The 26,993-nt window shown below is 36.9% G+C and overlaps 1 protein-coding gene across 11 annotated transcripts in view; it reads right to left on the bottom strand.

The window, feature by feature from the left end:
* The window catches only part of PICALM (phosphatidylinositol binding clathrin assembly protein), a 71,078-nt gene that overhangs the window by 18,583 nt on the left and 25,502 nt on the right, over nucleotides 1-26,993 (bottom strand). For 5 of the 11 annotated variants that reach the window (XM_032990732.2, XM_032990734.2, XM_032990733.2 and 2 more), the window contains exons 2-15: nucleotides 23,063-23,205; nucleotides 20,756-20,831; nucleotides 19,405-19,507; nucleotides 16,064-16,157; nucleotides 15,455-15,566; nucleotides 14,044-14,150; nucleotides 13,101-13,142; nucleotides 12,299-12,384; nucleotides 10,909-11,032; nucleotides 10,439-10,575; nucleotides 7,993-8,093; nucleotides 3,059-3,208; nucleotides 1,501-1,584; nucleotides 1,076-1,156 (exon numbers count right to left, since the gene is read on the bottom strand). In XM_032990732.2, coding sequence (XP_032846623.2) covers nucleotides 1,076-1,156; nucleotides 1,501-1,584; nucleotides 3,059-3,208; nucleotides 7,993-8,093; nucleotides 10,439-10,575; nucleotides 10,909-11,032; nucleotides 12,299-12,384; nucleotides 13,101-13,142; nucleotides 14,044-14,150; nucleotides 15,455-15,566; nucleotides 16,064-16,157; nucleotides 19,405-19,507; nucleotides 20,756-20,831; nucleotides 23,063-23,205 — 1,440 coding nt within the window. The remainder of the gene's footprint in view (nucleotides 1-1,075; nucleotides 1,157-1,500; nucleotides 1,585-3,058; nucleotides 3,209-7,992; nucleotides 8,094-10,438; nucleotides 10,576-10,908; nucleotides 11,033-12,298; nucleotides 12,385-13,100; nucleotides 13,143-14,043; nucleotides 14,151-15,454; nucleotides 15,567-16,063; nucleotides 16,158-19,404; nucleotides 19,508-20,755; nucleotides 20,832-23,062; nucleotides 23,206-26,993) is intronic. The other 6 variants (XM_032990738.2, XM_032990739.2, XM_032990740.2 and 3 more) reach the window with 3 other exon arrangements.

Below are 26,993 nucleotides of genomic sequence, written 5' to 3'. Positions count from 1 at the left end.
TTTTCTTTAGAAAATGGCCTTAACTGAAATAGGCTGAGTTTTTCCTTCTCTTGCATTTTAGGAAGTCCCAAGCTGTATGAAGCTAAGGAGACGAGACAAGCTAGAGGACAAAACATTACACAGGACTCCTTTCAGTTAGCCTCTGAAAAAGATCAAATCCTACTCCCGGTATCAACTACCAGCCCAGGGCATTTTGTCTAACATGGATGTTTTGAAAGGTGCAAAGGTCAGTATTTTTAACGGAGTTCTTTTGAGGGAGTAAGCTTCGACAAGACTTGACAGAAACTAATCATCCTGCTTTCTAGATATGGAACAAAGGGAACAGAGTCATACGTAGTATTTAGCCTTTCGTCAAAGGACTCTAGCTAATTTCTTTTTAAAGACACTAAACCAAAATGTGACTTTATAGTGCTTTTAAGAACTAACTCTTCCACAGACCATTCATTGAAGGTGTTCCTGAACCTTGCGTAGCAACAACATTAATACTCCCTGCTCAATCTGGTTTAGACAGATTATCATCTGTCACAGTCTACAACCCATTTCGCAACTGTTGGGATGGTATTCCAGAATCAGTATTGGTACTGGGTTACTATACAGACATTACAGAGCTGCACAGATGATTAGCCAGTAATTCAACGCAGCAAATACCTTTCTCATGTTCTATTGCAAACCTCTGTACTAGTTTAGCGCACTGTTTAAGAGTAGCATATCAACAAAAATGCTATAAGCAGCAAGAACACCCCAATCCCTTTATCTTAAAAGCAATGAGGCAGAGTAAAACGAGAAGCTACTTATAACATGCAAGTCTTTGGTGTGGTATGTAGCAACATATAAACTACAAGAGATCCTGAAATGGGGAGATACTCATTTCATGTTTAGACTCAACAAGCCTTAGTTTAGCACAAACTGAAAAAATATATACCATTTGTGACAACAGACCTAGCACAAGCACATGAATAAAAGGTGGAGCCGCTATAACAACGCACTTCTGTAGCCAATAACATACCTACTAGTTCTAAGTACACACCACATTAAAACTTCTGTGTTTGTGGTAAAGTTGTATCCCATTACCTACCTCCAAATAGACCAGCTACAGAAGAAGGCTCATTGCGGAAATGAGAAGCATTAGGGTAAGCTTGAGGACCACAAAAAGAATCTGATAAGGCGTATCATACAAGAGAGAAAGCCAGGAAAGGAGAAGAGGGAGAGTTACAGAAAGAGAACCAAGATATACTATTTATCTGCTACTCAAAAATTTAATTTCAAGTCAGTCTATAGATCCACATACACTCTAATAACATAGAACCAACGGAATGAAATCAATACACGAGACATACAGTAAGAAACAAGTTTACATAATCTATAACACAAAAGGGGAAAGCACAGTTTCAAAGTTACAGCTATATTAGGATAAATACTTTTTTTTTTCTTCTAAGCAAATGCCATGTTTTACACAGTTGAAGATATGAGTGTAAAAACTTGAAGGCATTTTTCTTATACCTGAAGTATAAGGATACAGCCCATTAGTGGATTCATATTTGGTTGCCACAAAGGGATTTAGTTGAGTAAATGGATTGTAATGATCTAAAGAACCAGAAAGAATTGTTTTAAAACCGCATTGACATTATTGTAGCACCTTATTTGTGCTACAGCTGCATTTACATTTCACATATCAATCTGCCAGGAGGTTGTACACTGGTTCTAGAGATATCTTTAGAGATAGAGGCATTGGAAGGGAATGCAATGTATCAATGTACCAATGCCATCCATCTCCAGCAACTTCAGGGCTGTCAGCTGATGAACACTACACAAATCAGCGAGTGCCACAAAACCCCACCAGGCTCCTCGTTCACGGCCCCGCACTGTTACAATTTTTTGTATGACTGCAGAACAAATTATATAGAGGAAATCTGACTGAATAACAACCCTACTAAAAAAAAGCTGCATTTCAAATGGTTGTACATTCACACGAGCCATACAAATTTTATTGGAAGCATGGGAAAAAACAATTAGAAGCATAGGCCAGATTATTATGCAGTAGTACCAGCTTAAAGTATTTGTACACTACTGCCTTGGCCAACTAATCCTCCCTGGGAGTTGTAGAGAGAAGTTCACAGCAACAGCTCTTGTGCTTGATTTTGCTTGCATTCCCTCTCTGCCAAGCAAAGACAAGCTAGGAAATTAGTTATCTAAGGTGACAAAGAGTAGGTGGCATGAATATCTCTAAAGAGATGTCCTTGTTTTCACCTCTGTTAACAAGTATCAGAGATATCAAAGATCTCCGTTTTAAGAGTCTGGATTCTTTTTTGGTCAATGCTAGTGGGGTTCAACCTGCAAAAAGAAAGCCTGTGGTGCAGCACAATTGTCTTTAAACTTAGCTTTGCTTAAGAACACAACTGACATGTAATTAATGGATTTTTAGTCCACGAAAGCTAACTTAATTCTTCATATTGAAAAGTAATTGAATTACTGTGTAGCTGCACCAACAGAAATACTAAAAGGATTTCTAATATGACAGCCATGCTGAAACACCTCTGGTAAGCTTTCAACAGTTTTAAAAGGGTGAGTTGTTAGTTTATTGCCTAGTAGGTAAACACTTTGAATAAACCATGCACCAGACTGTGCATGGCTTGACTAGTTTTGTTAATGCTAACATGACTGGGGAAAAAACACCCACTACCAAAAAATTTACATTAAGCTCCTATGTTTGAAAAGAACATCTCAACCTGAGGAACAAAGTAGCAGCATTTACTTTTCATTCTCAGGCATACGTAGTATTTTACCTTAAAATTCCTAATAAGAGACTTTGTGTAAAACCACACTCAAACACCTGCTTTAACTATAACTAAGTTCCTTTACATCAGCTAGAATTCCATCTAGGTAGCCAAGCAAAGAGTTTAACCCCATTTTTCACAGCATAATTACTAAATCAAGCTCTAACATAACAAAATCAGCCCCAAACGATCAGCTTTTAGTTTCTCAAAGGCCCCACAAATATACTTTAGAAACTGAAATAACGTTAAAATTTTTAGGAAATTATTTTAAAATGGTACTTTACCAACAAACATTTCATGTGTGGGTGTCCTACTGGTGAAAGTAGATACATCAGAAGACACAGACAGATGAGCAGCATCGTTAGTTTTTGAAAGGAAAGGATTTAGGTTTGGAATGGCATCATCAACACTATCAACAGTAGCAGAAAAAGGATCTGTTTAATTCCAGAGAGCAAGAGAAAGAAGAAAAGGGAGATGGATTTAGTTACATGCTGCTTCCTAGGTATAGAAGAGTAAGAGTTAAGAATCAAGGGAGTATAATTTTCCCCTGTCACCTCTGAATTTGGGACGATCTAGTTAATCCTTTAATTATCAAATAATCCAGAATGATCTATTCTCTGCTCAGGAAAAATACTACAGATATTAGATAAAAATCTACTTTAAAAAAAAAAAATACCATCTTATAAAGTGAGCTTCTTCCTCAGTGTGTTTCATACTGAAAATTAGTATGTTCCTCTTAAAACATGAACCCTTTTTTCTTCACTCAGCCATGTCCTGACACTTTGCACCAAATTCTCTGGAGCGGAGACTGATTCTTCGCATAACAACCCCAGGTGCTAAGCGAGTATTCAATGCAATACCATCCTGATGATAGCTTTAAAAATCCAAACAAACAAGAACAACAGAATGCTTGCTGTGGATATGCCACTAGCTGCAAGCAAGCAAAAACCTGCTCTGCTTTGACGGACAACAGCCAGTGAGCAGTGATGAGAAAAATGTTCCTTATTAAATAACTATTGGACCCTACTGGGGAACGAAGGAAACACGGATTTATGTGAGTCACTTCCCGAAGCATATAGGAGAGTTTCAAGGTTTCCTGAGGACGGCTACAACTGCCAAGTTAAAATACCTCTGTACTCCAGGATCCAACAGATAAACAGGACAGGAAAGGCAGCTACAATACTTGCTGACAGAAGGAGCTGTGGTTTAGCTGTCTGGCTTCAAAGCACACAAATCTTTGATGGAAAACTCAAGAACTCACTAGTGAGATCAGCAAGAGTTGCATCTAGCCCTATTTATTTTATCACAGTGCCTAGAACTGCAACTTAATCTTCTAGGCAAAACCACTACAGAGAAATGTCTGAAGAGTAACTATAGGAGAGACTTCTAGAGTACTTCAGTTTCTGGCCGTGTTTTTAAAAAAAAACAAAACAAAACAACCAAAACCACGACCCAGCTAGATTACAGATTTATCCACAATTCTTGTAAATAGTCGTGATGTGTGCAGCAGCTTCAAAGTGTAAGTTACTTTCCCTCCCTGAATCTGGTCTCCTGATTCTTAGCTATAGACCTCACACAGCGTGATAGCATGTAGATTTCAGTCACAACCAAGTCCTAAAGAAGATGAAATTTTAAAACCATAACTGCATTATTCTTTGCAGGCTTAATACATGCTTCAATTTCCTGCAAGCTCAAGGTATTTTACTGAGTAAGAGCTGACTTCTCTCTCAATTCACTTGGCTATGTTGCAAGAATGAGTGAAGTACCTTAAAAAGCCTTTTTCTAAATCATTCAGTCAGCAAAATGACAGTGTCAAACACTGAATAAAGAATAAGCAGAATAAGCTAATACAGTATTTGCAATATGTAATAGCAGTACAAAACTTGGTATTGTTTTATGTACATTTTAGATAGCCACATTACCACCTAACACACTTGTGGACATGCCAAACTGCCAGTCACCTGAAACAGAGTTCTTGCTTTCAGGTACTGTTTAAAACTTTTGTCTGCTTTGAATGTTATTCTAGAATAAGCTGTAGAACAAACAGATCTGGCAATAAAGCAGCTCAGATTATCCTTTAATCAGCTCCTGTTTGCTTTTTCTGTTGCTGCTTCATATTCTTCTGATTCTATTGGTTCACCTTGTAATTGGAAAAAATCCAAACAGATAGGTCAAACATTATTTCCACATGGATACATTTGTTTTGCTTCTGAAGTTTAGGTACAAATTGATAGCTGGCAAATATACCAGACACAGCTGGAATAGTCTCTGAACAACCTCAATGAACAGCTTGGATAAAACAATAGGAAAAAAGCTAAAAAGGACAAAAAGTTTCAAACTGTATTTGCCTGAAACTGCCCACTGGAATTATTTTACACGTCCACTCAACAGAAAAGTGACTACACACTACTTTCTGTTCTGAAATCCTAAGGTTGTATATGGAGTTTCATGTGTTTTGATTAGTAAGACAATGCAACAGAACATTATCAAAAATTTCTCAGAAATGTAATCTGTTCTCATACTCTTCGCTCATCTGCTGCATTCTAATTCTAGCCAGTGTGTTCAATCTTGTCCAAGTCAATCTTGTCCAAGTCAACTTGCCAATGCTAGTGACAAGGGTAACTGGAAATTGGGTTTGGGTAATTTATATCCTTGCATATTCAGATTTTTAAAATAGCTGTCTCTTCTGACAGCAACACCTCAATGTTTCTAAAGCCCAATTTCATCCTTGAATACACACGGCACCTGTTTGTGTCAATGGAATCACTCTGCACCTTCAGGCTATCATCAGGCATTAATTATTCAGGTGAATTTAAGAGAGTAATTCAAATTTTGCAAACTTCTACCTTTAAGTTATCCCACTAGAAGTATTTTACCTGAAAGAACAATGACAAAGGTTTTTCAGGGGCATCTCTAACAGTTTGAAAAAAGTAAACTGAAAATATACAATCACAGAAGCCTTTCTCTGGGAGTTTTTAACTTCATTAGCTTTAATATTTTTAGAAGTGCAAGACAAAAGGCAGCAACCCAAATATAATGCCTTTGTAACGAATTATCCTTTTATTACACACCTAAGAGCTGCTGCATCAAATTTTGAACAGTAACTGATTTTAGTCCATTGCAACTTGTAGCTTGTTTGATAACTCTTCTCAAAGTCACCATATACACCAAATACAAACATCATGATGTCAAAAAATTACCTAAGGGAGGGATGCCGTGCAGTGGTTAGAGCACAGGACTGGAAATAGTTCAGGTTCCATTCTTGGCTCTGCCACTGACTTGCCGTATGACTTCAGACAAGTCAGTTAATTGCTCAGATTTCCCCATCTGTAAAACGTGGAAAGCACTTCTTATCTACCTCACCTATGTGAAATGAGTGTTCATGTCTGTAAAGCTGAAGAGAATTTTTTTTTTTTGATGAAAGATAACACAAAAAAATGTCAATCCCAGAATTTTAGCCTAAAATTTTAGCAATCTGAAATCTTCACAGTTAATTAAATCTTAGAAGTTTTTAGAAATGTGTCAATAGTAAGCAGATACATCAACGACTATTACTGAGGACTCTTACCAGGAATAACACAACATTGAACAAACACAGACTTTCAGGCTCAATTTTCAGGTTAATAAAGAAATGACAGATTGTGATGTGACCTTTGAGAGGAAGATAACTTCCCCTTTTCTCTCTCACCCATGAAACAAATAGCACAAGCTGAAACAGAAGATATTTTTCAGAAAGCAAACGGGATGAGTCAAAACACTTTTCTCCATTTCTAAACTCTAAGTCTTTTAAGCATTAGAATTTTTATGCAGAATTTGACACGCTTCTCACTGCATCCTTCTCAGAAGGTGCTCTGCTCAGCAAAGTTAAAGGACAAGTAAACTACTTTTTTTTATTTTTGAAGCTACCACATATTAGTACTGCCTCTGTCACTCAAAACTGTGTTATTTCCCTACAAAGAAACATGAGAAGGTACACAAAATGCAAAGTACAGAGCAAAAAGTAAATAGGAAAGTAGAATACATACACTACTTATTATGAAGTTATATTAGATAACCATAAATACGTTTAAGGAAAATCTATAGCTCATCAAAAGAAATTGTGCAGTAAAATTTCAGAACAGGATTATTTTGATGCCTACAAAACTTTCTGAAGCAGCAACTCCTAATTTTTCACATCATAAAAGAAAGCATCTGATTTATAAAAAAAATAATCTGGAAATAGCCACATAGTTCTGGAGTTTACTATTTTATTAAGTCACTTATGTAGAAAAGTAAAAAGAAACATCTAAGATTTTTAATTCTCCACCAGTATAACCAACAATACAAGCAGGCTGTATGTTACCTATATAAGTACTATTCTGGAATACTGCAAAGTAGCAAAGAGAAAACCAAGCTTTGAGTAAATGACTAATTGCTCTAACGCTCAAACTAATCTGGAAGTAGTATTCATGACTTCACAGAACGCTCTTGCTTGCCTCCTTGGTTTAAAGACTTGCCTGTATCAGTAAGATAATCTAATATCTCATTCAGTCTATCCTAGCAACTGGACAGAATGAGAATTTGGGTGTTCTGAAGTAAATTTCAGAGGGAGTTCATTACAAACTTTGTCTCTCCACTCAGAGATCCAACCACAGCTTTTTGCTAATTTGCCTTTGTAACTGAATGAAATACAGCATCAAATTTGTGAAGAGGTACCTTTTGTTTTCAATAATTTTGGCTTTTCTTGCTTTCTATGTACAGTTGTCACAACTGCCTCCCTTCCAGGCCTCATCCAAGTTCTGTTCTATTATCACCTGAAGATTTGATTTAACATTAAACAAAATTTAAAATGTGTGTTAAAAATATTCCATATTCAAGTTCCTGTGTACTGAACATGGGCTATCTGGCAGACATCTTCACAGAACTGACTTCTCACAGCTAAGATTCTGAAGCTTGCTTCGTGACTCTAAGACAGCAGTTTTGAGGCTAACACATCTGGTCAACGATTAAAGTAACTTTGCTACTAAGAACTCGTATCAAAATTCTTTGAAATCACCATATGCTGCTACATTATTTTAATCCACACACAGATTTTATTTTTTCCACTCCCTTCTTCCACTTGTAGCTTGTCTTTGCAAGATCTCTGTCTTTAAGGAAGAAACAGCCCACAGACTAGGGGAAACATTTACCGGAACATGGCCATAGCAATTAGAACCTTAATTCGATTCAGAATTCTTACCTCCCCAGGTACTTCCTACTGGTGGAGCAGCAGCTATAGGATGTACAGACGGATGAAAAGTTGGCTGCAAATCAAGCAGATCATTTGGCAGCTTTGAAGTGCTACAAAGATAAATTAATAAAACTGTTTGAACTACATCACAGTTTTCAAAACAAGGCAAATGCTAGAGACTCTCAACAGTAAGGAAAGCTTTGCTACAAATTGTTACAAAATGGATAGAACTAAGCCAAAATCAGAGTCTAGTGAACTTCACATTTTCAGCTCGGTAGGAAAGTGTTAATTTAGCAAGCTAAGTTCTATGCTATGCCAAGTGACTTTTGTCAAAGATGTTTAAGACAAAGACAACCAGTCTTATCTTCCTTGTAGTCCAACACCAGGGCTAGAGCATGTTATGTTCAGCAATCTTCAGCAACTTTTAAAATAACCTCATGAAAGCCCTACAGTATGACAAAAAGCAGACAGAATGAACTCTAATGGGCTGCACCACCAGAATATTACATCTAAATTCCACGACTCATATCTTTCCACTATCAACCACTGCTGAGAAACTGACTTACATCTATGAGCTATTAAAGAACTCTGGAGAAAGCAAAATATAAGTAGCCTTGAAACACTTTATGACAGTCGTGTGAATGAAAACTCATTTAAATGCACATTTTAGACTATTCAAAACCAAATTGAGACCTAAGAACATCACATGGAAGTGAAGAATGAAGTCTTAAATACAACTGTTGCAAAAATCTCAAGAGTCAAACAGGAACAGTAAAATTCATCCTCTTACAGAGTTCATTTCAGAATTAAAATTTGTATGGGAAAAAAAATGGAGTACAAGTGTTCATCTAGAACCTTTCAGCACATGAAATGAACCAAAATTTGCACATACGGCTGCTGCTATGGACAGAAGCTAAGTCACTGTGGCATCCAAGCATCTGTCGAAAGGAGACTGGCTCAAGAGATTAAAGGCTACTAGCATCACCCTAGATCTCTGTATATTTTCTTGCTGACCCATCCACTTGTATAATTCAGTTTTTACTACTTCATTTCAACAGTGAATGAAATCACATTTTGCCACTACTGCTCCTATTAAAAAGCAGCATGGTCTGACACAGCACTGAAATGTGAGCAGCAGAACCAAGGTAATTTTCAAGGTAAAGCCTGTTCAAGTTAATGATAGGGATTAATCAGACACACTGCATCTTATAGCAAGCAACTGAACTTATGACCCAACCTATCCCCTTCACGGCAGCTTCTGTTGTAAAATTTGTTCTTTGCTCACAGCAGTCATACTGCCAGCAACTGAGTTTAAACATGAAGACAAACTAGCATTTGCTTTTTCAGAAGAAAATGCTCTTGCCTTCACTACGTAGCATTTCTGGCTGTTTGAGGAAGCTTTATCAGATGTTTCTATGTTTCAGAACTTGTAAGGAACAAGATCAGAAATTCAAGTTACTACTTCAAAGCACATACTCATTTCAAATACTTTGGCCTCTAAAAAGCAATTTAAAATAAAATCTCTTTTTCAAGAAAGTCGTTCAGTTACTAACACTGACAGATTCTCTAGTTCCTTATATGAGATTCAGCTATTTTCCACATATTTGGTGTCAAGTAATTTCCTAGCTGTCTAATGGGGAAAGAAGGCTGTCAAAGTGCTGACTACTTTAAAAGAACAGTAGATTCTTATGTGAGCTTTAACAAAACTAAGCAATCCTTTATGTTTAGGATCACACTCAAGGCAAAAATATGCCTTCAGAGAGCTATTTTATTCTATACTGACAAAAGTACTGTACCTTCTGCTACTGCTCGATTTGACAGGTACTTTACAGTATCAAGATCACACACTTACTCATACCAACAGCTCGTACTAGTCAAAGATCAGGATTAGCGTGTAGTGAGTACTTTTGAACTGTCTTTGCAAGTCCTTGCACACAGGTATGTTCCAGATACAACTCAAGACTGCAAAACCTGCAGTCTTTCAAACCCTGTTTCAGGCTTTTTTTTTTTTTTCTGAAAATCTACAAAGAACACTGGTTATCACTCTACTTTTAAAGATCTAGAAATGAAACATTAAATTCTGTAGCATCTTTATGACCTCTAAAACGGAATTTTTATTTTACTTTTCCCAAATTAACTTATAAGGTTCTTTGGGGACAAAGCATGTGTGTTTTACAGTTCCGACTTTCTGGCTCACTAACTAAGAACAGCTACAAGGGCTGTCAGCAGTTGTTTCGTATCAAAAACTATTCTGCAAATGGACAATAACAACACACTTATGTTATTTATGGCAATAGGTTATTTTCTCATCAACTTTACCCAAAACATCATTTTTTATCACATCACTAATGTACTCTACAGTCAACCAACCTTCTGCAATGTACACTGCAGCAGAAATTTAGAGAAAACCCTAGCCACAGTGTACCTCACAGTGAAGCAACACCATTAAACATACCTGTTTGAAGAGCTAGGGGTAGAAAAAATATCAATGGCTGGTGTAGTCATTATGCTTCCTGCTGCAGTCGACACGGGAGAAGCTGCAGTTGTTAAAGAGGTATGAGGTTTCTTTGCAAGTTCTTTTAGACGTTGCTCCTGTTGGGAAAGTGAGCTGGTGTAAGAAATCCAGAAACAACATCTGTAGATATGACTTTGGAGATAAGTAAAGCAGGACACTAGAGAATTCTTTTTATTTATTCCACACACTTGTGTCAGCTATCTACTTGTGTCAGTGGTGCCACAAATCCTTCAGAAACTACCTTAAACCCTCCACAAGTTGCATGGTATATGTACATAAGATTCTATGAGCTCTTTGTCAGCAGTACATGTTTAGTATTAATAACTCTGGCTTGCTCCTTTAAGAATCCTAGTAAGCTATCAACAATAACATAGGAAAAGTGTTTTCAATTAAAAATTCTGTATGCTTACCTTTAAAGCTTTTAAGCGAGCCTGTTCTTCCTCTAACGCAGCTTGTTTTTCCCTTTCATCAACTTTTGTGAGGGACAGGCCAGTACTTGCAAGGGAAGAGACTGCATTGGAAAGGGTGGTAGCCCTAAAGTAATTGGACAGGAGAAAAGCTGGCTGTTAATAGGTAACACATGATAGGATCATCTAAAGAACACTTTGCTTGTGTCCACCCAGTCTCCTTCTGAACTCTTTATAACCACGGTTATATCTTACACTGTACCATACAAAGTGGTAAGTTTAAATAAGACACACTATGCAAACTGCAAAATGAAGAGGCCTAGAAATCATGTTGTCTACTCTTACACACTGGTTTTTGCATTTTCCCCTCCAAACTGCATCACAGAATTAATGTTTGAAGCCTTTGTTCTTTTCCTGTTTGCCTACAATGGCATTACTTGTAGATACATGGGAATTCCCAATGGTCTGGGCTCCAATTCAAATTGCTGCTAATTTAACAGGTTTAGTTAAGAAACTATCAATGTATTTAGTATATCTCAGAGGAAAAATTTGCAATCTATCATCATGTTTAGGAGTGTGCAAAAGTTTTAAAACAAATACTCAGCTTTTAAAACAAACTAAAGCAATCTTACAAAAGAAAGCAAATATTCTGAAAAGCAGCTAACAAAATGGTGCTAAACTCTAATACTGTCACTACCATAATAAAAGAATATATTTTACTGCCTTAGTTTTTGAACATGCAATATAGAAATGCTATTTAATTTCACAAGTCTTTCCCCCAATATTAAAACTTGAATAATGAACTTAGTTGCCTAGAGGCCTTTGCTAGACTGTACTTTGCATTTTAGCAAGCACTCAAAAATCAGTGTATGACTCTTCCCATATATGTTATGGCTTTAATCCCCAATTACTTTAAAAATACATTCTTAAATGTAAGGACTTCTGGAAGCATTTCCTTGCTTTTGACAAAACATGGAATAAAGTTGAGATAGAAGAGTCTGAGGACAGTAAGTGTTGCCTACCTTACAGAAGTCTAATTAACATAAAATGAACATTTGCAGGCAGTAAGTGAAAAAACCCTTAGTTTCTCTTCAGAAGTTCAAGATTAGATGTTAAAAGTATAATATACTACATGAGAGATTCTACAGCAAGTGCTTGAAGCTTCTTATACTACATGAGGGATTCTACAGCAAGTGTTTGAAGCTTCTTATAGTTCTCTTGACCTGTAAGAAGCTGTCTTAAGTACTCAGCAAAAGATATAACTTGCTATTCTATCATTGCTAATGCAATGTCTTCAACACAGCCTACGCAAACCTTAGTTTATAATAAAATCGAAAATAGTGGGTTTAACGTTCAATACAACAACTGTTTAAAAGGACAAGGGCATAAACACCTGCTTGCAGCTGTGGAATCTTTGATTTTCTTCCCTTCTAGAGAAGCTAAATGTTGTTCCAAAGCATCAAGAAGGCTACTGGGCGCCTGCAAAGAGAAACATTTGGGAACAGATTTGCAGAATCTAAGGCGAAGCAAATCAGTAGTTAAAAGACTTTCAGAGAATGCAACTGTAGGGCAACTGGTACAACAACTCAGAACACTTATACCACAACTTGGCAACCTGTATATATTTAATTACTTAAAATATTAGGTGATGTACTCTCCTCACGACATTACTTTTTCATGACTCACCCGTAAGTACTGAAATATGTCAAGAGATGTTGAAATTAACAGCTAGAAAACAGCAAGCAGACAATCGGAAGCAGTCAGTATTTCAAGAGACACTAAGGAGGAAATTGTATCTGAAGTAATTTCTATATGCATGCTCTGCAAGCCTTCACAATGTTTTAAGTGGGCACATAGCCAAAAGCAAGCTTGCTAAAAAACCCACATTCATAATATTATGTAAAATTTTCATTAGGCGAACTCACAGATATAAATTGCATCTTCAAGCATGATAAAAATAAGGTTGTCTTAAAACTCAATTAGAGTATGACAGAAATGATCTATAATATTTTACAATAGGATCACTGCATACAGGAGCCAGACTCTGACTGAGGTTGGATTTAATCACAAACTTGGAAATAACTTGGTCACAATGTACACAAGAAAGCCGAAGTGAATGCCATAATCACAAGTTTTTCAGCTTATGCAACCCCAAACCAGACATGTACCGACAAACACATAATAGGTTTATCTACCTGTGAGAGATCTGGTATGTCTCCTCTGTCAATTCCAACTTGCTGTAATAAAAGAAAGGAGCTTTAGAACCTGTTTGCTTTCTTTAAAGGCAGAGATGCTCAAAAAGCAAACAACATTAAGATGAAGTCATGTAAAAAGCACAAACCCATCCATATATATTTTAAATCCTCACAGTCTGAACTCTATAATGGTTGGCTATAATAAATTCCTCTGTTAAATGTATACAAATTTGAAGTAGACATTTTACAGAGATATTTTAACAGATACAACCTTAGAAATAAAACAGGAAGAATCAAGTGTTTCAGAATTTTAAGGCTAGGGTAGTTTGCCTATCCCACAATTTACATGGCAAGTTCTCAGACCTACTGATATAAAGCATATATTTACTAAAACAAAGCACTTTCAAAGTTTCATAAAGAAGCTGTTTTCTAAAATGCAGCTCAAGATGTACTGTAGCAGGATACATATTGTTATAATAGAAAGATTAATAGTCTCAACCTCAGTTGTTGTTATCCACTGACAGTGTTATCAACTGAAGACAGCAGAAGATAGTATCGCTGATAAAGATAGTCTGTAAGGTCAGACAAACTTACGGTAGAACTGTAGCTTTCAAATTATAATGCAGCTAAAATCATAGAAAGCATCAGATGATCATGAAGTTACTTTATTTGTTTAAAGCAAGGCTATTCAAAGAAAGTTCACAATTATTATGTAACCCAGGAAATTTTAAAATGCGTATTTATACACCCTCCTTAAGTAAAAGATAAACCAGTATGTGTTTTGTAGTCCTCAAATGAACTAATCACCAGGGTAGAGACTGACAAGATGGCCCCTGATAGAACTACAATTAATCTGGAAGGAAGAAGTATCTGCTTTATGAGAAAATAAGCACTTTATAAGATGTTTCAAATAGAGGGCAAAGTTTGGCTGACTGAAGCTTACCTCTGCAACTTTAAGGAACTCTGAGATGCGTGTCATTCTAGTGAGGAATTTCTTATATATATCAAGGCCTTCTTTGCATTGGTTCTTTTTCATATCAAAGTATTTTTCTATAAACAGTAAGAATACTGCCATTAAATAAGAAATCAAGCATTCCACAAAGGAGACGCAAAGTAAAAACATAATAAACAAGACAAACAGAAAATGCCTGCAAATCTGTTTTATTACATTAACTGCAGAAGTCACTATGCCTAACTTGCACCAAATGACAAAAGTTCTATCAAACATGAGCTAATGATCACATCCATGCAATTCTACCTTACCTTGAAGGTTCTAGATTTCACAAAAGCATAACCACCCTGAAGAGGACAATCAAGTTTAATAGGTCACCCAAAGAAATGTAAATTCATCCCCTTGGGGGAAAAAAAAGGCAATTTTACAATCTGGCAGTCAGACATCCACTCTATTCCAGTGGCCACGCATCAGGCAAAATATTCTCTGCCAGATGGATGCCTCTTGTTATGGTGTGGTCTACAACGAGGTGCAACCGATTACAAAAAAACCTGGTGCTAGAAGGGAGAAGGGCACACCCTCCTTCTTGGAATAACACTTTCAAGGCTTGTTTCTAAACTAAGATTTACCCGAAACATAAGTGAAAGCAACTGCATGCTAGTTTTTCTTACTGATGGAAAAGAAGTAGATGAGGTTTCATACTGGAAGCATGACTGGCCTTTACTGGCTAATTCTGGATTTTGCCTTCCATTTTGCAAGCATAGGGTAATAACAGCAATCAGGTAGCTTGACCCATCCACAGAATACAACCAAACCAAGCAAATCAACAGATTACTTTCATTACTTTTCCAAATTTAGGCTCCCCCACATCTCCAATGTGTGGAAGTGAAAGGGCCTGAATCCTGAATTTGTAATTCCTCTTAAAATATAAGATATGCTCTAGAAGCATAAGCCAACCAATCATTAAAACCAAAGTTTTGATAGCTAAGCAATCACAGATGCTGTGACTGCAAATTTGTAACTGACCATAATTTAGTGCACTTAAAAAGAAGTAACACCTGATCTTGTTTCTTAAAGAAAAAACACATAAGTAACATGATTCAGATTGTCTACGCAGTTCAATGAGACAAAAAAATCCTAACCAAAACAAAGCAGTGCAAGAAAAAAAAAAATTAAGTGATTTGTCTTTGTTTTCAGAAATTTATCCATCCCTGTATACAATGCAGTGGAAAACATAATTGGACAGAAAAATCTTGGAAGTCAGTCTAATCTGGAAATAACAGTAATATTTTTATGTTTTATAGTAAGACTATTTCAACTTCTCAAAAAATACCAGCCCTTTACAACTGTTTACTGAGCTCCCTCCTCAAAGTTTAACATTCCAGAAAGCAGTTATATTTACCCAGGAGGTTAATAATCCCTTCATTATATGCTGCGAACAGTCTAATGGCATCTTTGAAGAGGAGCATGAAGGCAGCATTAATTACACCATTTGTAAGTTCATTGCTATTGACCTAGGAAGATCAAAAAAAAAATTAATTTAACTGAATTGATTCCTTATTGGAAAACTTCTAGTTGAACTCCTGTACTCTATCCCGAGGCATGGTTTCCAATCATCTCACTGGCTATTAATGGAAAGTAGCAGCATAGCAAATCAACACAGGATCACAGCACAGAATTAAATCAAATCATGTTGGCAGATATTTCTGTTAACTAATGTTAATGTTAACTAATGTAACTAAAAGACAGAAGGCAGAAGTAATCAACTTTTAAATAAACAAATTCTTACATGATGTCCACAACAAACAACGCTACTTTAGCACAAAGCATTCTCTCTAGTGAGCACCATATTCATTTTTTTCTGGTTTCTGGGGCATTAGCGCTCTTTCAGACGTGCAGGTAACATGGAACCAAGTTCAAGACCTTTAGTCTTGACCTATTTTACAAGCTTGTGCAGATTTGTAGAACAAAGTCAATAGTACGTTAGACATGTACACGATGCTAAACTTACATTGAAGTCAAGAAGTGCATCCATTTGATTTTGTATAATTGGTACAGTTTTTAAGAGTTTTTCTGTGCTCATTGTTCTCATCACCCCATCAGCCCTGTTGTGCAAAACAAAAGAAAATTCTTCACCTGAATTTTGAAAGCAATTGTTAGTGAGACATAACATAGAATATAAAATAGGTCATCAGAGAAAACTTTTAAATAATTGTCATTCAAATCAGGCATTTTGATCTTTAGGAATGCTGTCCAGTGAATGCAACTATAATAACTCCAGTGCACAAAAGCAAAAACTTTTATTCGGACAAAATACAAATCCAAGATGAATTTTTATTGAGAAGTAAAACTGATAGTGCTCAAAAATATAGCAGAGCTATATGCATCAGGTAACCACGAAAATGCTCTGAAGGTTATTTCTGAAGAAAATTTTTACCTACACTTTTTCCAATTGCCTGATTGCTATTTCCTGTCAGTTAAGATTATTTTCTTTTCAACTAAAAGCAATAAAATAGAATAAACATATGTGACTTTTTCAAGCTTTTTCAGAAAGATGAGAGACTACATGACACTTCCTTTTAATGGCTGACTACCAATATTTGGTAGTTTACTAGTTGTCCAGATTAAACAGATTAAGACCAAAAATATCCAAGAAAAGCAACAACCGAAATAGAGATTAAATCACCTCAGTGACAAGAAACAACTGTTTTCTGTAAAACAAACCAGACAGCCTTGCAGTTGCACCAGCACGCACACAGCAATCCAAACGGTTCCTGAAAGTGCAACTCTCAGTGCATCTGCACAGAAAAGGCTGTGACTGTTCTCCAGGCTGGGAGGCAACAATAAACTCACTGCTTCCAGCTTTCTACATGTGCCATATACTCCCTCCTAACAACAAACAGCAACTGCAATAAACTTAAGGTGGCAGAGCATGGGAGCAGAGCCCCTGAGAAAAAACAGGGTCTGCAAAAAGTAGATTGCTGCCACTAGAACAGTTATTCCTGCTGGCTCCAAGAAGGACCTCCAGGCACATGCTGTGGATTAAGTAATTTACTTCATAAAGCCTACAACACCTGATTATAAAGCAACTGTGTAACTCTCTACTGTATCTGCAGCCACCTGACAACAAACATATCCCTTATGTGGAAAAGGCCGAGTGTTTTATGCTGTTGGGACTCCAACCATCTTTAAAGGCTGAAACAGTGAAAGAAGCCCAAGAATTCCCCTTTTACTTTACCATCACATTTCAAAACAAAACGGACTGTACAGTATTAGCAAGGAGGTGTAAAGGATTTGGACAGTCTTCTCAGGACAATTTCAGATGCCGTTGTAACACTAACACAAGATATCATTAGGTAGCCCACTACCGCAGTTAACTCATTTAATGTTTTTAGGCTGAGATTTTTGGGGGTTAGTGAAGAATTAGCTTTTAAGCATCAAGATAAATTATCCTGTATATAGATGACAAAGATTACCCAAATGTGAAGCTAAAATTATGTTTTTAAACTTTAAAAAACACTGCATACAGAGATAATGGGCAAAGTTGGAAAGACTTTCAACTGTGACCAGTAAATCCTCTCAAGCCTTCCCAATGGAGGACATCTCCATATTAATTCCATCATTCCCTGTAACATAAAATTTACCCAACTACTGGTGCTCTGCACTGTGTTATTTTACATGTAAACATGTACCTAGTCTCAAACAACAGATTTCTCCTAAAGGAGTTCACTTTCCAGGGAAAATTTTAATTCCTCTAGACAAACTCCTCTGAATACTATATATTACAATGTTCTGTTAAAAATATGAACTGTACTACCTTTACAAAGGTAAAGACAGAGATTGTGGGACAAGAACAGAGAAACACCAGGAAGGACTGCAAAGTGTTTCACAAAACATGTGTCATTTAAACATTCCAGAGATAGAAACACAAGTAAATTGCATAGTCCCCTATACTACATGCAAGACAAAGTAACTTTGTGATGTATCCTGGAAGATTTGTCCAAACTTGTATTTTTTTGATATATACTTTTTCACTGGGTTTGCATGGCAAGGTTTTGGTAGTGGGGGGATGGCAGAGGTGGCTTCTGTGAGAAGCTGCCAGAAGCTTCCCCCATGTCTGACAGAGCCAACGCCAGCCGGCTGCAAGATGGACCCACCGCTGGCTGAGGCTGAGCCCATCAGTGACAGTGGGAGCACCTCTGGGATAATGTATTTAAAGGGAGAATAAAACCTGCAAAACTGTAACCGGAGAGAGGAGTGAGAATATGTGAGAGCAACAACTCTGCAGCCCCCAAGGTCAGTGAAGAAGGAGGGGCAGGAGGTGCTCCAGGTGCCGGAGCAGAGATTCCCCCGCAGCCCGTGGGGCAGCCCATGGCGAGGCAGGCTGTGCCCTGCAGCCCAGGGAGGGCCGTGGGGGAGCAGATCCCCACCTGCAGCCCGTGGAGGACCCCACAGCAGAGCAGGGGGATCCATGAAGGAGCCTGGGACCCTATGGGAAGCCCACACTGGAGCAGGTTTGCTGGCAGGACTTGTAACCCCGTGGGAGACCCATGCTGGAGCAAGTCTGTTCCTGAAAGACTGCAACCTGTGGGAGGGACCCACACTGGAACAGTTCATGAAGAGCTGCAGCCCGTGGGAAGGACTCACATTGAAGAAGCTTGTGGAGGACTGTCTCCTGTGGGAGGGACTCCGTGCTGGAGCAGGGAAAGAGTGTGAGGAGTCCTCCCCCTGAGGAGGAAGAAGTGGCAGAGACAATACGTGATGAACTGACCACAACCCCCATTCCCCATCCCCCTGTGCTGCTCAGAGGGAGAGAAATTGGGAGTGAAGTTGAGCCCAGGAAGAAGGAAGGGGTGGTGGGAAGGTCTTGTAAGATTTAGTTTTTACTTCTCATTATCCTAGTCTGAATTGATTGGTAATAAATTAATTTTCCCCAAGTCAAGTCCGTAATTGGTGAGTGATATCTCTCTATCGTTATCTTAACCCATGAGTCTTTCATTATATTTTCTCTTCCCTGTCCAGCTGAGAAGGGGAGTGATAAAGCAGCTTTGGTGGGCACTTGCTGTCCAGCCAGGGTCAACCCACCACAACTTTGATGTATAGCATTTTTCATTCCTTAAACATTAACAGTTTAATATAAAAGTAGTAACATTACAGTAACTGAAGTAAACTACTGCAGTATACATAACTGGGCAGTTGAACCTTTGTGTGTCATGGGAGATATCCAACTGAGAAAAGCAGACATGACTGACTGTACTAAATTAAAGCCAACATTGGTATTTGCCACTTGAATTACAGGACATAAGACAAAACCTCAAAATAGACAAAACAAAAAAAAAATACAGTCCTTACCCTCTTTTTACTTTTGTGAAGTCAAAAGCCACTTGTCTATAGGAAACTGCCTTTTCATTCAGATATCTACTATACCGTCTGATAAACGTTGACATGTCATAACCTAAAAAACAAGTTTCAAAAGCTTATTACTTACCTAGTCAGTCAAAGATCAAGAACCTTACTCTAAATAAAGTGCAAGATATTAACACAAGACAGCTTTGCTGATTTTTGGTGATTTTGTATAGTTACTCTGTGTTATTAAAAACTGACTATGTCATTATAGTTACCATGTAAATGAAACAGACAATACTGCAAATCTCTATAAGACCTGAACTTGTCAGAAGTTTACACTTCACTTCCTAATTACTTCTAAAAGCAAAACAAAGTATTTTTATGCAAGTTCTCTCATACTATGAAAGAAATTACTATCAAAAAAGTTACACGGTGCATTCATGAAGATATTCACATCAACTCCATAACACATTCTCTCATTTACAACTGAATAGAGAAAAAAAAAAATGCATTGAAGAAAACATTAAGACATGACAGAAATTTTTCTACGCTACGACAGCAGAAATAGGAAATATTTTTATAACTGCCAGTCTAAGGATACAGACCAAGAAAAAGATAGATCTGTTCATAATCTATACTGAGACCGTGGAAGTTAGGACTCAATAAAATGAGGCAATTTGGTGGGCCCTTGGTTATCACTGAGGAGGTTTCTGTTCCATGGCAACCACTTTGTGTGCCTGTTTTAGTCCATTTGTGGCAAAAATTAGAAGCAGCTATATAAAACGTAATGCAGAAAGTAACAAACCAACTCAGGAGACGACAGCTACATGTATGATCAAAACTGCTCTGAACTTCAGCATAACAGTTTGGAAGGGTCTTTCAGTTGAAAAATTTGAACTAGAGAAAAACTTATTTGCCCAGAGTTAGCCTCAAAAATGGATGGAATGGTCTTTGAACAATTCTCCAAAAAGTTAATTTATTTTTTTTGCTTTAGATACAGCTCTTGTCTCACTGCCCTGCTGTATCTGATGTACGTATGATGAATTTTTTGAAGTTTAACTTACTAATCAAAATATACCTCTCCAAATGGAAAAATCTCTTCAGAAATCTGAGGCATACTAAATCAGACCTGTTTAGCTAAGGAAGAGTTTATAAGTAAGCCTTTCCTAAAAGATGCAACAAATTCCTCCAGCAGACAGCTTCTGCCATGTCACAACAGCATTTTAAATTAAGAAACGCAATCTGAGCTAAAACAGACAGAAAAATTACTTGTTAAATGACACGGTCCATTGCGTTACCAGGTTGTATTTACTATCCCCCAGCACACTACTAGCTTTTAATGAAAAAGACGCCTTACCTTGCAATCCACTTTTGTCTAGGAAATTGCTCAAATTAAACAATGTGTTTCTGGACGCCAGATACTGGATAAAGCGCTAGATGAAAGGAAAAATTTGAATGCTTTTACTTATATTACCAATGAGCTGGAACTGAGGTAATAGTACTAGAAACTGGTTTTATCCAGTTTATGAAATTCAACTTTTATGCTTTAAGACCGATTTCAGATCTGGAAACTATTACAAAAACTCAGCTAAATTTTCAAATGAAGCTAGTTATTTTTTATGTAAAAATCTGTGAACAAATCCAAGTCACGTAGATATTGCATGAAGGCTTCTGACTGGAAGACCTTGTTTATTTTAAGCCAGAATATGGAACTGAAAACTTCTGAACTCCGCACCCACCCCAATACATTCTCATTTTACATGCTTACAGTTGTTTCACTAAATTCAATATTATAACAGTTGATTTTATTTTACCATTAGCCAAGGCATCTCTGCTTAGCATACAATTGTAATAGTACTTAGCTTAAATATGAAAATAAGGTGACAAAGATCAGTCTGCTTATAAATCAAACATAAGAAAATAAATAATCATGTTTATAAACATAAGAATTCATATAAAACATTAACACAGTATCACATAGTGCATCATTAGTTACATATAATTCTGAATTACATTTCACAAAAATAATGATGCTATTTTCATCTCAAAGATACATTTCAGATCACTGGCACCACATCTTTAGTAGGAAAAATAATTTTGTCTTATGAACCACTGTATAGACAGCTGCTACTAAAATAAACCATCATTCACTTGTAATAACGTTTTGACAGAGGAAAATATAGTTCTGATTAGTATGACATCTACTAGTGAATTATCTTCATTAGCAAAAATACATAGGTTACATTGATAAAAGACTGGAGAAGGGTAAAAGCACTCAGTACTTCACTGTAAATGAATTAAGCAAAAGCTGGAGGACCAAATGCTTTTCAAATTTTTTTGTTTAAAAAGGGATTTACAGATTCTCTGTAAACTTCTAGACATTTTCATAAGCACTTGATTTCTGTGTTCATTGCTCAAGTACTATTTTTAGCTGTGAAAAGTTTCATCTTGAGCAACAATCTTACGCTCATTACTTCTAGTAACACATCTGGCAAGCAAAATTTGTTGGGCAGTTTTATTCTTAAAACGGAAAGTATTTTAGACAGTGGTCCCATGAAATACCCTTAATTACTATGAAGTATATTGGCATCAGTTTAAAATTTATATGACTCAAAGTGCAAGCACATCAAAAGTATATAGACTCTATTTGAGAAAGCGTCAATTATCCCAGTGATAATGCTTAAAGTCAACATGAGAAGTTTGCCCTCTTGTGGCTTACTTAGCTTCAAAGTATAGGTTTTCACCAAGACCAAAAATACTCTGCAGCTGACCTGCAAGAGAAACCGGTGTGTGTATATATATTTTATATTTTTGTTTTTTGAAAACTTAAAACCCTTTGCAACACAGCCAGTCAGTCACAGGAAGTAGTTACACGACCTATAAGAACTCTGCAACTTGAAATGGAAAGTTTTGGTCCTCTCCACAAAGTCCTACTTGCAATTATCTGAAGCTATCCTTATTAATTCCAAAATTCAGATAGCTTACATTATACTGACTGTTCACAGTAAAAAGGAATGTTTACAAACACTTTCTAAGAAAGTATTCAAAGTATAGTCTGTTGTTTTTTTTTTTTTCATGCAGAAAATTCAAGCTGTTGCTATGCTTGGCTTGGTATCTCAAAAAAATAAGGCCCTATAGGAATTCAAGTTGTAGAACAAAACAAGCTTACTCATTTTTGTTTAAACTGGGGTTTTGTTTAATTGTTCTACAGTATTTGGTGTTATTTATATGCTCATACTCAAAGCTAGACCACAAGCACACATTTGGCTTCTCTGCAAAAGGTTGGGGGGTGATGGAAATCCATTCAGAATTATCTGGGAGAAAAACCATCCGGATTAGCTAGAGCATGAACCTAAAAATGATATTCTATTTTCAGCTTTCGGAATACTATTCAAGGTAATTTCAGTTGATTTTGTTTGGGTTTTTATTATTAGAGTAACATCACAGGGAAAGGTACCTCCAGCATTCAGGACACTTACTTTTGATTCCAGAATTACAAACTTTAAAGTAGACAAACATATAATAAGACCTGTGTTCATGCAGAGCTAGACACAAAGTCAAAAATAAAGGCTTTCTTACAAAGGTAATTGGTGGAAGCATTTAGCTGACATTTACAGGAACGAAGTTCTGTAACTGTTCTCAGACATAGCATTTTTTCTATTACCTCATTTCCATACACCATTAGATGATGGGTTGTGATGAGAGATTTGAAGACCACTACCCAGCTACTGTTGGTAGTTCTTTCAAACAAACTGTCTGCCAGCTGTGGGATGTTCACATTCATCTCATTTGTACACTGGATTAAATCTGCAATACAGAAATTTTTATTATTACAAGTTCCATTAAGGAGGATCAATAACATAAAAAAAGGAATAAGTACACTCATTTTATATAGTAGTATTTTCTATAAAAATTGAAGGGCTTTCCAGTAAAATAAGTAATTTCTTTAAAAATACTGTAGCACTGGTCTACTAGAACCTCATAATGCAAACTCCACTCTGCTCACTGCCAAGATTATTGGTCCTCAATAGCTTTTGAGGTTGCCTTAGAAGGTCCTGGAACAGAAGTACCATAATGACTAACACTATCTCTGACTAATAACTCCCAGCTTTCAAACATCTAAAGCATTAACAGCAAATTACATGCTACCATTTAATCAAGTTTTACTGGTAGATCAATTAATTATAACCCTCAGATTTCTGGACTCTTAATGGACCAGTATTCTGTTCTAGACATTGGTTCAATGTGAGTAATAAAAGAGTCAAATACTGCTTAGTCTTGATACAATGCTATCAACACCTTCAAAAGGGCAGACAAAATGTCCAGTTAAAAAATAAGCCTCTAGCTACAATGCCAGAAGCTGACAGATGAGTTTAGTTACAACAAAGCGGGTTGTTAACAGAAAAGTTGGTTAAGGGGCGCAGCAAAACCTGAGGTTTGTTAGCTAAAACAAAGCTATCCAATTTTTGCTCAACCCGGACTTCCGGTAGATAAGATGTAGTGACTCTTCATATACTTGTTAAAAGTTACCCTGTCTATCTTTCTTCTAGATTTGCTACTGTCACAACTGTATAACCATGAGAAGCCATACTTATATTGCAACCAACATAACAGATAATAATCCAGTAACTTCTTTCCAAATGCCAATGAAGGAATCAATAACTTAATGATGCTACAGTGACAAATACAACAGAAGCAACTTTATTAATTCCCGAATGTGATATAACACAGCTTGCTAGCATTTAACATGAATCTTGAACACAACATAGTACTGATGACTTTACTACTATTACTACCCCCAAAACTAAAACAGTAATTTTCACTCAAACTGCCAGCACTACCAAAGGCCATAGCTCAGTAAGGATCAAGACTTGTGTAAGCCCTATGCCTGCTTGTCTATGGATCTACTAAAACTAAATGGAAACATCCATTTAATCTGAAGGGAAACATTTAACCTTTGAAGACAGTTGAAGACAGTTTTATATCCTGCTATGAACAATCACTCATCAAGGACTCCTGAAAGACAGGACCCTCCTTCATCCACAGCAGCAGGTAAGCATGGCTACCACAAACTCAGAACCAGCACAGTCAGAGCTGAAAAAGCTGCTGTTTACAACTTTAAGTATTAAAGGAAGCAAGCAGGAAATGATTTCCACATTCAAAATGTAATGAGATTGAGAGATTAGCCATTCCTTTATCTGCAAGTAAAACTGTGATGATTACAGGCATTTATGACCTCATTTTTAGGTCATGGTTATCTATTATTGGATGATGACTTGGGGCTGTTAAGACAATGCTAGGATATTACTCAGCAAGAGACATGCTCTGAACTGGATCATTAAAACCAAGCCCTGCAGCTTCTTGATCTTCAGGTCTTCACACCTATGTAATAACACAAGCAGTTTAGTGCAAGGCTATCTGTCAGGAACGCACATTAAATACAAAGGTATATGGATCACAGGATGTCAAGTCATACATTTTGGCATAGGAGGTGCAAATGCATATTAGAAAGTGAGAACTTCTATTCTTAAATGCAACATTTGCCAACTAGTCAACAGTAACAAAGAAAGAAGCGATACTTGAAAATCTACTATCTAAAATTACTAAATAAATAAATAAATAAATAAATCCATTCTAGATATTTTGTGCCAGAAGGAATGTTTTCTAAAATGCCACTGGACTTTCAAGTGATGTTTTGGTATCTGTTTCAGTGTGTAAAAGAAAACAAGCTCTGTAACCCAGCAGAAAATCATCCCTCACAGAACTGATGAGTGTTTCTGTGAAAAGCATACAAATGAACTTGAGGGGGCGAGGGGGAGAGAGGGCAGGCACGTTAGAAAGGAGCACTAGTAGTCACCTGGGAAAGAATATAGGCAAGAACAGAAGTACATAGACAAGTCTAGCCTTGAATGGAAGGAAGTAATTGCAAATGCAAACAAGGTAAAGAGTCACTGTGATACCACAGTTACTACAAACTAAGTTTAGCAAAATATGAAGTTTCTTTCTCCACAAAATGCAGGTTGAATAACACAGATGCTTAATAAAACTGGTATGTCCTGATACCCCAAAGTGCCTACATCATATACATTTCTGAAAAGCTACATCTGTCTAAAAGCTTCTTTGAAAGTATTCGCATAAGCAATGCTAGTTAGGTAAAGAAATACTTGTACAGTTAAATCCAAATTAGATCAACAATTTTTGTGCTAACCATAGCATAAGCAGCATAGCACAGACACGGCAGAAGAGAAGATAGTACCCTGCATCCCACGTTGCAGCACTGCCTATTCAGGAAGACTGTCATATAGAGAGTTCTTGCTTATTTATCCTATTCCCACAGACACCCTTCATTAAGGGAGAGGAACAAATATATCATTATTTTCACATCCTACACTTTACACAACTCATCTCACACCCACCTATGAAAATACTAGCTACATATTTTGAAACCTAAGTGCCCAAAGCAATATATCTCAAGACTGCTCATTACTGGGTATGGTATGAGCAATATGACAGGCAGGTATATAACCAAAGGGCAAGGCATTAAAGGGAATAGCTATAACCTTCGAAAAGAAACAAACAAAAAAAAAGGAAAGAAAGAAGGATAATCCTTGGTGAAAGCATGAAGGCTGTTTTGTCTTTGATCTTGTTGTAGGAGAGAAGGAGTAGGATTGAATACTTACCCCCATCAATAATATAGAAAGGGAAGTCAGTCACTCTATTGACCTTCTGCATTAATGCCTACACCATCTCACAGCTGAAAAAATAAACTCTCTCAGGAAGTACAAACCACCTTCCCAACTCTAAAAGCTGCTACAACTTTCACAGCCTAAGACACAGAGTGTACAGATATTAAAGAATAAACATTGATCACTGTTTCAAAGAAAGCAGTAGTTAGCAACAAGAATTTTAAGTTAAGCTTGCAGCTGGCTTAGAATTGTATGAGGGACAGCAATGAATGCACAGTCACATCTACGGCTGTAGCTGGAGACAGCCCAGAGAGAGACCATCAGGAGAGTCAGAGTTTAGAGCACATGATGCACAAGAAGCCGTTGAAGCAGGTGGGTTTATTCCATCTGCAGAACAGAAGGCTAAAAGCAGGGAAGGAGAACACAAACCCTGCCCTCATAGTCAGATGTTGCTTGGAGGTTCGCAGCAAAAGGATGAGAGGCATCATCAGTCATGTTACAACAAGGGAAATTCTTATCAGATGTGGAAATTAGAAATCTTCACGATGAAAGTGGTCAGGCATTAGAACCCATAAACAACCAGATCTTTTGAAGTCTGACATGGTTTAAACTGGGTGTTGATTAAAGGACCTTCTGAGGTCCCTTCCTACCTAAAGTAATCTACAGCTTTATGTACTGTCTATGGAAAGAGAATGAGAAATGGAGACAGGTCAAACAAGAGCAGTGACTTACAAAGTGTTAAAGTCCTGTTCAATAAAAGCATATTTCTGAAGATTTCAAAACCTTAGACCTATTTAAGTCATTGATAAGACATGTTTTGAAGAACTCCAGTTACCTACCCTCACTAAATCATACACCAAGTTTCAGTAGAGACATCAAAACTAGATTTTTCTAGAAAAAAGCTCTAGA

This window comes from Tyto alba, unplaced genomic scaffold (assembly GCF_018691265.1).
Source record: "Tyto alba isolate M040663 unplaced genomic scaffold, T.alba_DEE_v4.0 Super-Scaffold_2, whole genome shotgun sequence".
NCBI classification, from domain to species: domain Eukaryota; kingdom Metazoa; phylum Chordata; class Aves; order Strigiformes; family Tytonidae; genus Tyto; species Tyto alba.
Note: the sequence above shows the minus strand (reverse complement) of the source record. Positions and strands in the feature narration are given on the sequence as shown.